Below are 16,414 nucleotides of genomic sequence, written 5' to 3'. Positions count from 1 at the left end.
ATATGAAAAAAAACAGCTCGGATCTTGTAGTTGTAATGTAACATGAAATTAACCAATTTAAGGTTTTGTTCATAATGTAAAATTAATCATCTATGGATGAAAATGTAGATCAGGGATCAGAAATCATACATAATAGAAGATAATAAACACATGTAAGTTTCCTTCTTACAGCAACATGGTTCAATGAAATATGTGCATCCATTCAAACCATATACACACAGGAACATAGACACATATACACACATTCACACAGTTAGACGCAAATACAGTTAGACACAAACACCCACACACAGAAACACACAATGTGAGCATAGCACATTAAGGAAAAGTAAAGCTTCTGTTTTTCTGTTGAATATCTGAAATATCCATGTAATTATAAGATAAAAAGTTTTATTATAAAGAATTCCACACATGCCATAGGGTAACTATTTGTATAGGACTTTAATTCACATTATGGTAAAAAATTTTGTTTTCAGACCATTAAAAACATATCAATGTTTAATAATGATTGAAAAGATGTGTACATTTCTTCCTGACGGTGATTTTGTTTACAAAACAGACTTCAAGACAAAGAAACTTTTCAATATAATATTTTTAAAATTAACATTTTAAAAGCGTGCATATGAAAATACAATGGGAAGTTTTATAATACATGTTTAAATAATTCTTGACTCATGATGAACCACAAAAATGTGAGGCATTCTTATATCATTCTTATATCATTACAATAGTTCAAATGTTTCTTCTCTGAGGAATAAAATGTTTTAATTGTTCAAAAATAAATAAAAATATAGCTAATTTAATAAATTTGACTATACATTCAGTTAGAAATAATAACTGTAAACATTGAAATTGCATATTAATAGAATAAATGTTCAAGAATTTGGTGATACTATTATTAACAAGGTATGAAATTCAAAACACATTACTTAAAGTCATGTAGGCATGTAGTAAAATACTGTCCCCCAGTCTTGGCATATGCATTGACTCAGGAGGACAATGCAGTTCTTTTCTAAACAATACTAAGCCCTAAAGAAAATATTTTATACATTGATAATCATTGCACTCAAGAGAAGATAAGAACACGATTGGGGAAAAATTGGAGGATATCATGATACTGTGCAGGTGATTTGGCATTTCTATACTTATATGAAATTACCTAATAAAGATAATTTTAAAATTGTCTACATCGATATACCTTAAAATATAAGCAGTGTGGGAAAGTACATTGAATATTAAGAGTAAGATAAAAGGAAAAATTTGGAGGAAATATACAAACATGAAAATAGTAAAAACATTTTCCTAATTTATCCATAGAAGATCTTTACAGGTGTATCTTAAGTATAATGAAATACATGGATAATTCAAAAAATTTCAAACTATTAAAAGAAAAGGCTGAACTATTAACAGAAAATCAAAAAACCAATAAGAAATTTGCATATATGTTAATATTTATAATACATATAATATAAAAATGAAGTATTATGTATTTCTAAATACTCACTAGAGAACATGGAGAAAGAAAATAATGGAGGATATTGAAGAAAGGTAGAAGAGTGTTTTGATGATTTGATAATGTCTCTTGAAGGACAAGAAGGAAATATCATAACAGGAATGCAAGCTAAAAGTAAATATTACTAATATTCTGAACTACACAAAAGGTTTTCAGTAATTATGGTAGGATAAAATATTAAAGCATAGAGTCATAGGAGAAAATTAGTAAAAATGTTCATTTCATAGGAATTGTATCTAAGTCACAGGAGTGTTGAAAGACATTAGGAATATTGTTCATGTCCTATGCTGAGGGTTTGCCACAGCTGAAGTCAACAGCAGAGGCAAGAGAACATTTCCCTATGGGTCGTTCTGCTCTTCTCTGTCCTGAGGACACAAATGGTCAGCCACGTTAGTGCTTGTTCCCTGATTTATGTCACTGAATTGAAATTTATTTTATATTATATTTAATTACTGTTTTGTATAACGTAGACCTGGTAAGAAGAAGAAATTGCTTGGTGATCTAAACCAGCTTCATTGTTTTCACCTTGGTAAGTGTAGTGTAGTATCCACAGTGACGTGTTAGAACACTGGCTTTAGGTCCATTTTATACCCATTAGCATTTATGAAAGACAGAGATGGTGATCACTAAGCCACAGTCTTTTCTGCTTTACAGTAGGAAATGTCTTCAATGCTCTACCTGCTGCATAATAGTGAAATATTTGATCTGCACTAAAACAATACTGGAAAGTAGGCAATAATTTAAGCATTAAGAAAATAGACAATTATTTAAAAGACACTTAAGTTTAACTCAGTGATAGAACTACTGAATAGTATGTGTGAAGTTGTGAGTTTTATCCTAAACACTGTACACAAAGATGAACACAGACACACGTAAACACCACACACACACACACACACACACACACACACACACACACACACACACACCACTGTTAAATTTATCAGGGTAATTTGTGAACAGAAGTTATGTGTAAAGATGCCCTCCTGACTAGATATTCAAATGAATATGAGAATAAAAGGCCACACTTTTGTAGCTGATATTCAAGTGCAGGTGTGAGGGTGCACAGTCAGGGACATAGAGAAGTAGCACAGGATGAAGATTAGGAGCTAAAATATCACTGAGCGATTCGGTAAGGAGAGGAACTCTAAATCTTTATGATAATCTTACATAACAAGACTGGGTTACTAGTCATAAATATTTTAAAATATATAAGGAATAGTGGAAAAAACACAAAAGGCTATATATAAGCAATAAGGCCTCAGGAGGGGGCAGTTTAATTGTAGTAATAATACCTCATGGGAATGATTTGCTGTTAAAACTACTTTATTCAATTTTCACTGATTTAACAAAAATTATTTCCTGTTTTCAGACGGCTAGTACATGAATCAGTTTTGTTTCATGTTGTTATCTACATGTCGCATATGAGAGTCCTATGTGTGCATGGAATACAGATACAATATCCACACACTAATGCCTACATTCTCTACCTGTCCCTCCCTCGTCACTTCCACTCTCCCCATCAATGCACTTCTTATGTCTCCATCGTCCATTACTTTACAAACTGTCTCTCTCCTAATCATGAACCTGGAATATTAGTTTTCATATGTATTCACATACAGTGTCACAGTATGCAATGTCCTCAGTGGATATCTGCAGGGATAGATCTGTTTTGTTCTGCTTCTTCGCATCACGAACGGATCTGTCAAATGCAATAAAACATATAGTACAGCAAAATTAATTAGTAGCTTATTTCAAGCTAATCCCTATTAATGGTGTTTTCAGAATCATCTTAACTTTCAATACAAGAAAATAAGTTCAGCAAAGTTCATTATTTGACTGGTGAATTCTCAAAAATGTTTCAGAAACAACATGGTCAGGTAATAATAGTACATTGACCTAAATAATATAGCCAGTCCTGAAAATGATGTATCTGAAACAAACAGAATAGTAGAAATCTGCTTTACCTCAAATGAGGAAGCAGCCGATGGTTTGAATATGCATACTAGAGTGACATCTACTTAGGGAAACTTAAAGTTAAGACTTGAGAGTAGTGTTTACTCTAATACAAAGAATAAATAATACATGACGAACATGCCCAAAATTAAATAAAATAAGCAATGGACAGGAGAATATGAAGCATTATCCGTTCATCATCTAATTAACAGCTGATTTCGAGACAGACTATGAAATATATACATACATATATATATATATATATATATATATATATATATATATACTTTTTTTAAACAAAACAAAAACACATACTGCCATTCCTATATCACCAAGGAATTAAAATATGAACATAAGTAAAATACCTTTGTAGAAAGAAGTACCACCAAATGGTCTCTTCCATGGAACTGTAAAGTTGAAAAAATTAGAGTTGTGATAAATGGTAAGATTTCTAAAGTTATTATGTATAAAAATATGTTGTTTGTGGCAATTAATTATGGTATAGATGTATTTGGTAGTCTCCAAATGACTCCACTTCTTCACGACCCATCTTTTTGGAGTGGAATTGCTGTCATTTGACACTTTACCATTCCTAAATATAATACTTATCGTATTCTATAAGGGAGAAACACTAAGCATTAAATCACCATCTTTAGAATTTTTACCAGAGAAGTAGAAAATATTCAGATAACAACCAAAGGTGATCTTCTCTTTTGTCAGAGTCTATGACAAATGCTTTTCCATGTAAAGAGCAAACCCATAGAGCTTAGAATTCTCATAAAACGTTTGTTTATGCTCTCTGAGTCAACTGTGTGATGACACTATGAGTTTGGGCAGAAGAATGAAAAGGGCTCAAATTTGGGGTGTGCATGAACTTTTCATGTAGAAAAGAAATTTGAATTTCAGTGTATGCTTGTGTAGAGCAGAAGGCATATGCTACACACTCCCATTGATTTCCACAACTGCACTCAAGATAATATAAATATGCCATGAGCACATCTTCTCATGAAAATTAAGAATGCAAATTTGAAATTTCCCTTAAATCTGCAAATTATACCTGACTCTGATGGTCTAATGACACTAGTCCTTTTTAATTGACTATAGACAACAGTGATAATCTGCTACACGGAAATTTAAATACTTGTGTATTGCATGAGTAATTTTTCATCATTCAATTTAATACAAATTTTAAGAAAATGTGTGTGTAGAAAGTATATGTCACATTTTAATATAATATACTAAACTATATATGTGTGCACTTTTAAAACACAGATAAAATCAGATCATTTTGGGGAGAAGAATGTCTAGGATATAGTAACACCTTGTCCTGTCAACATTTTTCTTAGAAGACAATGCACTTTTGTCCTGCCCCACAGCTCTTGTGGAGTCTTGATGAACATCAGAAATCAGAACAGAAATCACGTACCTACATGTAGAAATGTATATGGTGAAGAGGATAGAAAATCTAGGGTCATCATAGAAGTGGGAAAGTTGAGATATCCTCCTATATACACACACAATAAAATTGATTTTCATTTTGCAAACATTTTGTGATGATGAAAATCTTTGGTGAAAGAAGTTACTAGAGAGACATTCTTCAATGGTCACCAATAGCCATAGCCTGATTGTTGTTTTTTAATTGGGGAATTTTAGAATGAGTACTCATTCACTGGGAAGTGAATTACACACCATTAATTCGACCCAGAAATTCTGAAACAATCCTCTTGTGATCACCAGTCCGAAATCTAGTACTTACCAAAAGGTGACAACAGCATTTCCCATAGGCCAATACAGGTAAATGGACTTGGAAGCAGGGCTGTTGTCTGTCCTGAATATGTCCACTTCATTACCAAGCCACAGGTAAGTCAATGGAATGACATGCTTTACTTTAAACTTCTTCTTATTCCTAAAAAGAGAATCAAATATCTCCGTTAGTTTAATTTGCATGGTAGTTGGAATTGTGGTAAGACCCAGTTCTGCCAGCCCCAGAGCAGAGGAGGACACATCCATTTCTATATCCAGGCAGAGCTTCATTTTTAGAAAGTGACCTATTTCAATATTTCTTACCTGGATTTAGTTAAGTAACAACCATTTTGCTTTGCTTTTTCTCATAATACACAAAGAAAATTATTTCAAGACTTTTATTTTTATTAATTACATGTAACAAGTTTTCTAGAATAAAATCAAAACTATTGTTTGACTTACAAAATCCATGTTCTCTTGTGCATCTCCCTGTACTAAATGAATCACTTACCTCTTTCCAGTTGCTCCTTTAGGAAACCCACAAAGTACATATCGCACAAGTAACCAAAAACACGATTCTTTCTACCAATAATTTTTCCAATTAATCAGAAGCATGTATTCCTATTAAACATACTGGTATTTTTAGAAGTATTTTTAACAAACAATCATCTATGAGGTATAAATTTTCTTCTTTTTTCATTCCTTTCATGGATAATTTGCTCTTGAGAATTCTCCATAAAAATACAGTGTGTTTCATGATTTTTTCCTCAATTTTCCTTTCCTTTCTATCTCCTGACAGATCTCCAACCCACATTCAAGGATTTTTTTTGGAATTTTTTAATGATGGACATAATATAATCTGGTGTGTTTGCTGTGTAAACCCAGGTATTAAACTTTCCTTCGAATACTCGTGTTCTAATATGTGGCTACACAACTGAAGATATAAATGACTCCCTCTCTAATTCTGAGGACAGAATATCACAAGAATAAGCCATGCTCCAAAGAATCCTGTATATAATCCTTTAATATTGGAAACATGTGAAGACTAATTGCACTACAAAAAAAGATTCCTCATGTATTCTGATGTTACATGCTATAGTCAAAATACACGCTATCATGTAACATGTAACATGTAACTTCAAGATATACATACACACAAGTCTCAGTAATATGAGACAGTTATATCTATTATTTACATTCACCATTGAAAACATCTAAATGTATATATATATATATATATACCTATATAAAAATCAAAATTTCCAAGAAATCCTTGAACCTAAAACTTCTCATTCCATGGTCTGTTAAGAGATAAGCTTCTTTGAAAATGGAAATCATGACAATCATTTCTTATAAGCTTGATAACCTTCTTTAGATAATATGAATGTGAATTTAAATATAGTTTTAATTACTATGGCAACCCGACAGAAGGGACCCTATAAACTGCCTTTAAGAAACCAACAATTGCTGTTTCCTTTATTCTCACAACACAAAATGAAGTTGACTTCCTTCCAGCAACTCCACTTATATGGCAAATAATCAGTTTTTTTTTCACTTTTCAGATAAGTTGATAGCTATATTTTAAAATAAAGTGTGAAGATTTTCCAGTGTGGAATGTAGGGAGCTGTGTAGAGAATCAAGAAAGATGGACAGATTGATAGACAGCCAGTCAATTCTCTTATATTCAGCCTGCCTCAATAAGTCACTGATTATTTTCCTTGAAGGAGCTTACATGATTGATCAGGGTTGCAGGAAAAATGTACCCAGTTGGTGTATTTATAATGTACAGAAGAACTCTCACCTGAATCTTTTATTTTTCTCACAATCTGTGAAATGGATCTTCTGGAAATTAATTCACTGATTCTCAGAAAATTACAACCCCTACCCCCCAAAATGTTATAGACGATTTCATTGATGTCTGATAATTTTATGTACTTATGAGAACAGCACTTAAAATATTAAAGTGATAATGTCAGCAGCAACATCACAACTTCTAGAATAATAAGAAGGCTATGGTCATGACCAGTGGAGACTATGTATGATGTGGTCCCAGAAAACCCCTCTATGGCCATAAATTGCAATATAACCATGTACACAGCTTCATTCAATCACCTCACTTTCCTCTAGTGTCTGCAGAAAAACCAAGCAAGACTTAGTACCAGCAGTTTCCTATTTTAGTGGAGGGATAGGAGTTGCTTCCTGTCTCTTCATGCTAATGTGGAAGCTATGAGGTCAGGAGACTTACATGTGTAGCCCCTTATGAACAACCGTCTTGCTTCTATACTGTATTTGTAAACACCAAGCAAGAAGGCTCCTGCTTATCATGGATTTATTATTTTATTTAGAGAAATGCGTCCCTGTATATTTCACAAGTCTCTCATAATGACTTGTAATCCTCATAAGTTAGTTTTAAAAATGCTAGAACTGTGGCCACATGCTAGCATAACAGTCTCCTTGGTAGCTTGTTGCTAATCTTTTGCCAGAATCAAACAACAGAGTAATACCTTAATTCATTTTTTAAATGTGCCCAAGTAATGTGTCAAAAAAATTGCAATTATGTAGGGTTAGTCAACTAAGCATCAACCCTACTCAAAGAAGTAAAGGCCACTAAGGAAATTTGAGAGTAAGAGAGCACCCCACCCCTAGGAAAATCACATAGTTGCTTATCTAATGCCAAATATACCTTCCTGAAAACACAAATACACACAGTATTATACTGACTGAGCATGCTATATTTAAATACTTAGAAACTATACATTTATATGTGTATATACACATCTATTATATATGTGTTTCTTAAGTTAGCTTCCATATGAAATAATGTGTAAGAACAAGTAATAAAAAACACAAAGCCATGATTTTAAAAGAGAAGAAGGAGGGATCTATGGAAGGACATGGAAGAGGAAAAGGAAAGAGAGCAGTGAAGTAATTATAATCTCAAAAATAATGGCTAGTTTAAATAGTTTTGTACATTAAATCCTTTCCCATGTGTGGCCTCTTATAGTAAGGAATGCATGATGCTTATACTTACAGTTTACTGGATATAACCAAAACATCAGTGAAGAGGGTGAGATATCGTTTATTTCTTTTCCAGCCTCTTCGGAGAACCGCGGCCCCTTGGCAAACTACGGCTCGATTTTCTTCTCCCACATCTTCCTCAATCATTTCCATGTTGGAAAAAAAATGCTCCTCATACAGAACTCCACCTAGCAGAGAAAGCATTCAGTGGATAAGTTATAAGACCAGTATTCATACTCTATTTCAAAGGGTAAATGGTGTTAAAATACAGACTCAATTTTCCAAGCATGATTCTGTTGAGGTATAGACAGATTTAAAATGTAACAGAAAATATGTCATGTATGAAGAAAACTATTGGGAACATATTGAAGAACTGGGATCTTTTCAGAAGTGGGAATCTTTTCTGAAGAGTCATGGGGTAGTTTGAAGAATTGTAAATGGAAGGATCTAGAGAAATAGTTCTCAAACTGTAAATGCTGCAACACTTTAATGTGGATCCTAACGTTGTGGTAATATCATCCAACTAAGTTACTACACTGCTAATGTATAACCAAAAATTTGAAATTGTTTTGAGTACTAATGTAGATGTAGGTTATGACAGATATCAGATATGGTACTCTGAGAAAATGCCATAACTAAATCTTTGTTAGCTAACATAGTAGATGTGAAGAAATAATCATTTTATCTAGATGATTTAGTTAGGTCTCTGGGAGGGACTCAGAAGTGCCAGGCTTGGTCCAGCTCAAGATACAGTAAAGAAAGATTCCTGATGGTAAAAACAAATAGATAAAAACAAACAACAAAAAGAAGAAGAAGAACAACAACAATGACAAAAATGAAAAAGAAAATAAGCGTTCGTCAAAAAATTGTGAAATTGTCTTGTCTAACAAAGGTACATATTTCCCTTGTGGCAAAAGGGACATCTGACTCTCCATTGACTTGTTCTTATAGGATATCAGTTCCCATTCTGACCTTCTTTACTCCTGAAGGGGCTAAACATACTTTATATAAATTTAAAATCCCCATCTGCGTTTCTGTTCTTTTCCAACATCCTGTCCCCGTCCTCATCATACTAACTCCTAATACGTGCGAGAACCCCCCTCCTCTCTGTGAGTCCTTTTTCCTGACCAACCTATCTCCTTCTTTCTCTTCTGATTGTATTCCTTCTCTTTTCCTTGACTTGATCATATCAAACCTGTTTCTTTTTTCTATATCCTGAAAAAATTCCGGATGCCTCTGAACATTTTCCTCTCTTAACCATAACAATATTGCTGCTCTAATAATGCAGTGGCTTCTGCTTTGGTGGTTCCTTTACTTTCCCTGCTCATTCAGTTTGGATATTTAAAATACGAAGTTACTCAAGTGACAGTAATTCATCCCACAATATGTAATATAATATATGTATATTACATCTTTCAAAGAATTTGTGCAGAAATGTCCTAGCTTCCATTTTTAAGGGACTTAAGACAAACATGAATCAAAGCCTCAAACACAGAACACCTATGGTTGCCATCACACACATCAAGCAATAATGATAGATATGTTTAAATATAGTATTACCTCAGTTTCATGATGAACAAAATTGAAAGTAAATGAGCATGTCATGAAAGCTGTGCATTTCTAATCTGAGTCAATGTTAAATTTGAGATTTAGATTCCAATGAATACAAGGTGTGATGGAAAAAATAACAATTTCATGAAAAGCAGAGAATTCTTAGATTGTAGGTTAGATTTACCAGTTTCTTAAGATCATTATCTGAAGTCATGGTGGGTAATGTACATGGGTTGAGAATAAAGTAATCCTCATTTCTAACTTGTACAGTTTTTAAAAATTTACCCAAATTATTCTCCTCTGTAACTCAAATATACCCCTCTCCATGTGATAACTTTGTTTCTGTAGAAGTTTGGTGTTGACTATTGCTACAATGATTACCTTTTCAAGAAACCACTTTAGGTGAGAGTTATTTCACATGATCTGGAAGAATCAAGACAGAACACTTCCTGATACCATAAGTCTATCATGAGAATCAAATTATATAAATACATACCTTTTTAGATGAGCCTGCAATGAAGAATTCATCGAACAATGTGAATTTTTCCTTCGCCTCTCTGCCTCTAAACACCAAACTGGTGACTGCAGTGGCTAGAAAGCAACTGAAGTCTGAGGATTCTGTAGTTGTCAGGCTGAAGAACCATTGTGATGTCAATATTCTATGGCTCATGCCATCTGGCAAAGTGACATGTGCATTCCATTTCTCTCCCTCTAGCTTTAAAACATGGAATACACAAGTGGAACCACCAGTATTTGTAATGAATAACATTTTCACAACTATGAGTATACATATATATGTAGACATAGCTACATCTATAGTTAAAAGCCTTTAACGTCCCTGAGAATTAGAGTCAAAGAGAGACAGCAGTTAATGGCAGTCCTTATAGATATAGATGAGAGAGGATACAGATACATGGATGGATACATAGATAGACATGTGTATGATAAGAGGAATATTGTGAAATGCATGTGAATCCTAGAAGATTGTCAAGTCTTATTTTTCAACAAAAGGCTCCTTATGAAAAAGGTAGCATGGAGACGACATTAACACTGTGAACCTTAGACCTGAATAGACACAAAATATCAAAGAATTTTAATTGGAATGTGCTTTACTGACAGAGAGTCTGAAACCTTCACACAGTTCTGTGAAGCCAGACAGCTTTGAAGGATACAGAGGAGGACACACAATTATTAATATGCAGTAAATTTTATAGAGTGTAGCCTAGAGACAAAGAATTGTGATTGAAACAACCTGAGAGATACTCTATAAATCTCAGACTCAATCTCCCATCTAAATATCCATAGCATTCCAAACCTTTCTGTCTTGTTCTACAGGATGGAAACTCTCTAAACGTTCTAGAGTATTATTCCTTATGAAGGCGAACTTTATTCTGGCCCCGCTAGTTTTAATTTTTCTCATGATTTTCTCCCTTTTCTCATGGACAGACTTGGTCACATAAAGTTGTTTTTCTCTCTGCCCTGAGCTCTGTATATTGCACTCTCTCATCTATAATCAAAGCCTGCCCTCTATTATTATATAGACTATTCGTTTGATGGTTTGTCTACTGTGTCCTGCAACACAGTTTGAATATTTAAAATATACATTTACTTAACTGAAGGAAATTTTGATTAAATCGTATATTACCCCTTTCAAGAAATTTGGAGAGACACCATTACTTTTACTTAAAAAGCCTTTATCGTCCCTGAGAATTAGAATCAAAGAGAGACAGCATTTAATGGCAGTCCTTATATTTATTCAAGAATAATGTAAAGATGTGGTTAAAATATTAGGAAAATGCAGTTCCTCATTAAATAAAATTGAAAGCAAATAATGAATGGAGTGTTGTACCTATTTTATCAGTATTCTGTTAAATTTTGTTGAAAACAATTTGCAGAATACCAGAATTCTTCTACTGTGGGTTGAGGTTACAAATAAAAAATCTTTGCAATCATGGTGCGTTATCAACTTGTTTGGGCATAAAATAATTCTCACTCTTAAACTGGTCAGATATTTTTAAAGGTTTGCAGAAACTTTTCTCCTGTTTATGGTAATGCATCCTTCTCCTCACATGATAACTCTCTATCATTAAGGAATTGGTAGAGAACATTCCTAACATAAATAGTTTTCCAAGACAGTGGTGATTTGAATTACTTCACATAGTCTGAACAAATCAAGACAGACCACTTCCAAATAATATAAGTCAATTATGAGTATCACATTTGTTATTGAAATTACTTTTATGGTGAGATAATATGGGATGGAGAACTCTGATTCAATGTAAACTTTTCTTCTCGTTTCCAGCAGACAATATTGAACTACATACAGCAGTTAGTTGACAAACTACTGAAGTCTGAGGATTCTGTAGCAGTCAGGCTGACAGAATGTTATGGTGTATTAGAAGAGATGGCATGTTTTGACAATGTGACCCATGCATTTCATTTTCTTTTCCTTCTACCCTTTGGTTTTAAAGCATATGTGTGTGTGTGTGTGTGTGTGTGTGTGTGTTTGTTTATGTGTGTGTATGTATATATTTTACATATGTATTCATATTTCATAAATAGAAACACTGAGATAGATATACAGATTGATAGATGGATGGGTAGATGGTAGATATCTGCATTTTGAAGGAATACTTTGAAAAATACTTTGTAATATATATTCACCCCGAAGATTCTTACTACCTAGTTCATTGAATCAATCAAAGGTCAACAAGAAAATTTCAGTATTCAAATACCACGAACTCTGTGGCCCTTAATATCTAACAGAGACAAAACTCACAATTACTTTAAAGATAAATGTGCTTAAGTGAGATAAATTCAGAATGCTGAAAGTCAGACAACACTGAGATCTACAATAAAGAATAGATAATTATGAGTGTATAGTTACATTTTTATAGTAAATCCTAGAGACTCAAAGCATGGAGAATGAACCAACCTGGGAGATAATGTGTAAATGTCATAATTAACACAGTATACGTTATGTACATTATCCTCATAAAACGATCATGTAATCTTAGAAGGTTTATGATTTTAAAACAAAGGAATTTGAGTGATAGTATCAAATTATGCCTTTTGCAAACTGCATTTCAACCGATGTGTGTAGTTACACAAAACTAATGAAGATAGCACAAGTCTATCAAACTACAATTTTTTTCATGGAGATTGTCTGCTACGTAATTCTAACTGTAAGGAAATACATTGTAGTGCAAGTAATAAAAGAAATACAGAATCAAATCTATGTTCTAGGATGTCCTCTACTTTATTGAGGGTGAGTTTTTCTTCCTACCACAGGCGTCTCCCATTTTCTACTCAGATATTCTCCATTCTGCACCTGACAGCCTCGTTCATACACAGTCTTTTTCTCTTCTTTCTCTGCTCTGAACGCTTCCATATGCTGCTGAACATTTTTCTCCAAATAACATACTTTCCAGTAATAATGGAGTGATTACTATTTTTGTAGGTTTTTTTTTACTGTGCCCTACTCATATGATTTAAAATTTCATGTATACTTTTCCTATATGAATATCACTCTGACCAAATCATGTTTTATCTTTCAAGAACTATGTACAATGACACCAAAATTTTCATAGACATACTTTAAGATCCCTAGAAATCAAAGTGTGACGGAGAAACAGCAGTCAGTGGTGGTGACCAAACATTTCAAAAATAACATAAAGGTACTTTATAAAATGTACCAACCTAGTTTCATGATAAAGAAAATTAGAAGTAAATGAGCATATTTTTAGCTTCATTCCTTCCTAATGAAAATCGATGTTAAAACATTGAGAGAAGTTTTAAAGAACATAATGTATATATTGGAAATAATAACAGTGTTGAAAATCAGAGCGTTCATAGATTTTAGCTTGAAGCCTGACAAGTTTACAACAAAATGTTGTGGCCATCGTCATCGTCTGCAAAACAATTAGATAGTCAGGAATATAATACTTTCTTATTTCTTGGATATTGAAAATTTGCATAAAACATTGTCCTGGCAGTTCAGAGCATACCTCTACTCATGTGACAACTTTGAAGTTTTAGGAATTGGTATTGAACATTGCTACCATGAGTACTTTCCATGAACCCACTTTTGAGTTAAAAGTTAGTTCACATGATCTGGAGGAATCAAGACAAAAATGTCTTTATTTCAATACACTACTGTGAGAATCAAGTTAGTTATTATAAACATGCCTTTACACTGGAGCCAGGATTGGAGAAAGTATTACTAATTGTAAAATGATCGCTTTATTTCCTAGGACAAAAAAGAAAGTGCTTTTGCACATGGTAGACCAAACACTACGGTACATTTTTGTCTGATTGCTCTGCTAAGACTTCGAGTACTATATTTGAATAAGTAGGGAGAGAGTGGGAAGCCTTGTCTAGTCCCTGGTTTTAGTGTGATTGTTTCAACTTTCTGTCCATTTATTTTGAAGGTGCCTACTGGTTTGCTCGATATTGCCTTTGTTATGTTTAGGACATTTTGTATTGGGAGAACTGTGTTCTGATGATTCCAAGTAGCCTTGGTTTCTGTTGTTTTCAATCTTGTGCTTGCCTCTTTCCCCCTGGTTATCTCTAGTGCTACCTGCCCATTGCTGTCTGTGACTGGAGCCTGTCTCTACTATGATCCTGGTTGTGACAGAACTCCCCAGATTTCAGCTGTTTCTGTGATTCTGTGAGTCTCGCATCCTGTGATCCTGAGGTCCTGAGATCCTGAGTGTGTCAGAGCTCTTTGGAGTCAAGTATTCTCACAGTGCTGCAAGACTAGGTGAGGATCCAGATCCCTGGGTTTACTCCAGTCAGTGGAGCAACTTGGAAGTAACCCATTTCTCTGGCTGGGCAGGGTTCTGTGTTTCCTTGATTTCTGTGTGGTCATAGTTATGCTGTGTATTGGGAAAAATGTTATGACCTCAAATGTAATGTTGAGTTCATCAGAGCTCCAGTGGTACTGGTTGTGTGAGATCTCCTGGCGTCAAGCTTCCTTTGTGATCCTGGGATCCTGAGGTCCTGTGAATTTCAGAGCCTCTGGGAGTTGGGTTTCCTCTGGGTGTTGTAATAATGGATGCAGAGCCAGCATGCCAGGTGTGCTCTGTGTCCAGGTTCAGGCCATGTTCAGCTGTTCCACTGGCTGGGCCGGGTTCCTATGTCTCTAGATCCTGGGGGATCCAGTTCCTCCAGGTGTTGACTTACATGTTTTGGCCTCTCCTGTCATCCTGTCCATTTCACAGCACCTGTGAGTCAGGCTTCGTCTGGGTGTTGGACAGGGTGCAGAGCCAACACAAAATGTATGCTCATTGCCAGTTTATTCACAATATTTAAGACATGGAAACAGTGTGAATGTTTTTAAATTGATGAATAAATAAATAAAATTGTGATATATATATATATATATATATATATATATATATATATACTGTACAAGCTCATTCAATTGTTAAAAACCTGAAATGACACTTGAAAGTAAATTGATAGACCTATAAATATCGTAATTGTTTTAAGTTGGTATACCAAACTGATAAAGGCAAATACTGAAAATTCCCTCTCATCTATGATTGTTAACTTCAAATTTTACATGCAAACATACAGGAAGGAAAACTGAAGAAGTCAAAAATAAAAGGGACCATTTCATATCGCGTAGAGATCCTAGAGAGGGAAACAGCAAGAGAAGTGATAAGAAGCATAAAAATTATGTTCCTCTCTTATTTACAGAAATTAAAAATAGTACAAATATGTACGCATAATTAAACACACTTATACACACATGCACACACACACACACAAACACACTCACACATGTGCTATGACACTTTGACTAAAAATGTCCCCACAAAAGTTCATAGACTGTCTACATTGGCACCGAAACTTGACATAAAAAAATAAACATTCAGTTTTATTTTTTCTGTTGCTTTGATACTGTTCAAGAGACTCTCATAACAATGTAGGCTGTTGCCCTCGGATGTTTTCTAGAGTGTTAAAGACTTTACCTATTGCTGGAGACGCAATGCACCTCAGATAGAGAACTCGGATTATCCAACATGGGTTTGACCTGAACACCACCTTCATCATTATGATATTTTATAATCCTGGAAGTTTTTATTCATGCTTGTAATGAAAACAACCAACAGTTTTACAAAGTTGGAACTGAATTTTGGTCTGAAATATCTCATGTTGAATTATGTATATGTCTACAAGATTCTCTGATTCTGTCTATGACCCAGTGCTGAGGAACCTCGTCAGCATAGGGAGGGTCCTTAGTGAAAATGGTAACAGTGCTGATTCAGGAATTACTTGGGGCTAGAAGTAGATGCAAGCTACTATTTCAGGGACTCTGTTTATTGAAGATTCTCATCATTCTTTATTTTCTTCTCCTTTCTCACCATTCCTTAAGCTTCTCCTCAATAATCATTCTTCCTTCTCCCCTTTCATGCTTTGAAATTTCTCCCAACTAGAGAGCCGTAACCCTGACTTTTATGGAGCAAACTTACATCATCAAGGCTTTGCTCACTGTTAATAATCATCAAAAATTCTTAAATTTACATAAATTCTTTAATCTCAGATCAAGAGTCCCAAACCCTGTGTCCTTAGAGCAGAAAATAATCAGCAGACAGGAGAATATTTCCTTATAGGTTTGCACAGCTT

General features: G+C 34.1%; 1 protein-coding gene across 1 annotated transcript in view; it reads right to left on the bottom strand.

Moving 5' to 3' along the window:
- LOC148006700 (uncharacterized) overlaps positions 1–10,392 on the bottom strand; it is a 46,005-nt gene extending 35,613 nt beyond the window's left edge. The window contains exons 1-5 of the mRNA XM_087640776.1: positions 10,278–10,392; positions 8,244–8,418; positions 5,226–5,375; positions 3,835–3,876; positions 3,134–3,215 (exon numbers count right to left, since the gene is read on the bottom strand). Coding sequence (XP_087496902.1) covers positions 3,134–3,215; positions 3,835–3,876; positions 5,226–5,375; positions 8,244–8,383 — 414 coding nt within the window. The 5' untranslated portion in view covers positions 8,384–8,418; positions 10,278–10,392. The remainder of the gene's footprint in view (positions 1–3,133; positions 3,216–3,834; positions 3,877–5,225; positions 5,376–8,243; positions 8,419–10,277) is intronic.
- Positions 10,393–16,414: the final 6,022 nt, after the last annotated feature.

The sequence above is a fragment of the Rattus norvegicus genome, chromosome 2 (assembly GCF_021556685.1).
Source record: "Rattus norvegicus strain SHRSP/BbbUtx chromosome 2, alternate assembly SHRSP_T2T, whole genome shotgun sequence".
Classification (NCBI taxonomy): domain Eukaryota; kingdom Metazoa; phylum Chordata; class Mammalia; order Rodentia; family Muridae; genus Rattus; species Rattus norvegicus.
This window is presented reverse-complemented; position numbering and strand designations above follow the sequence as displayed.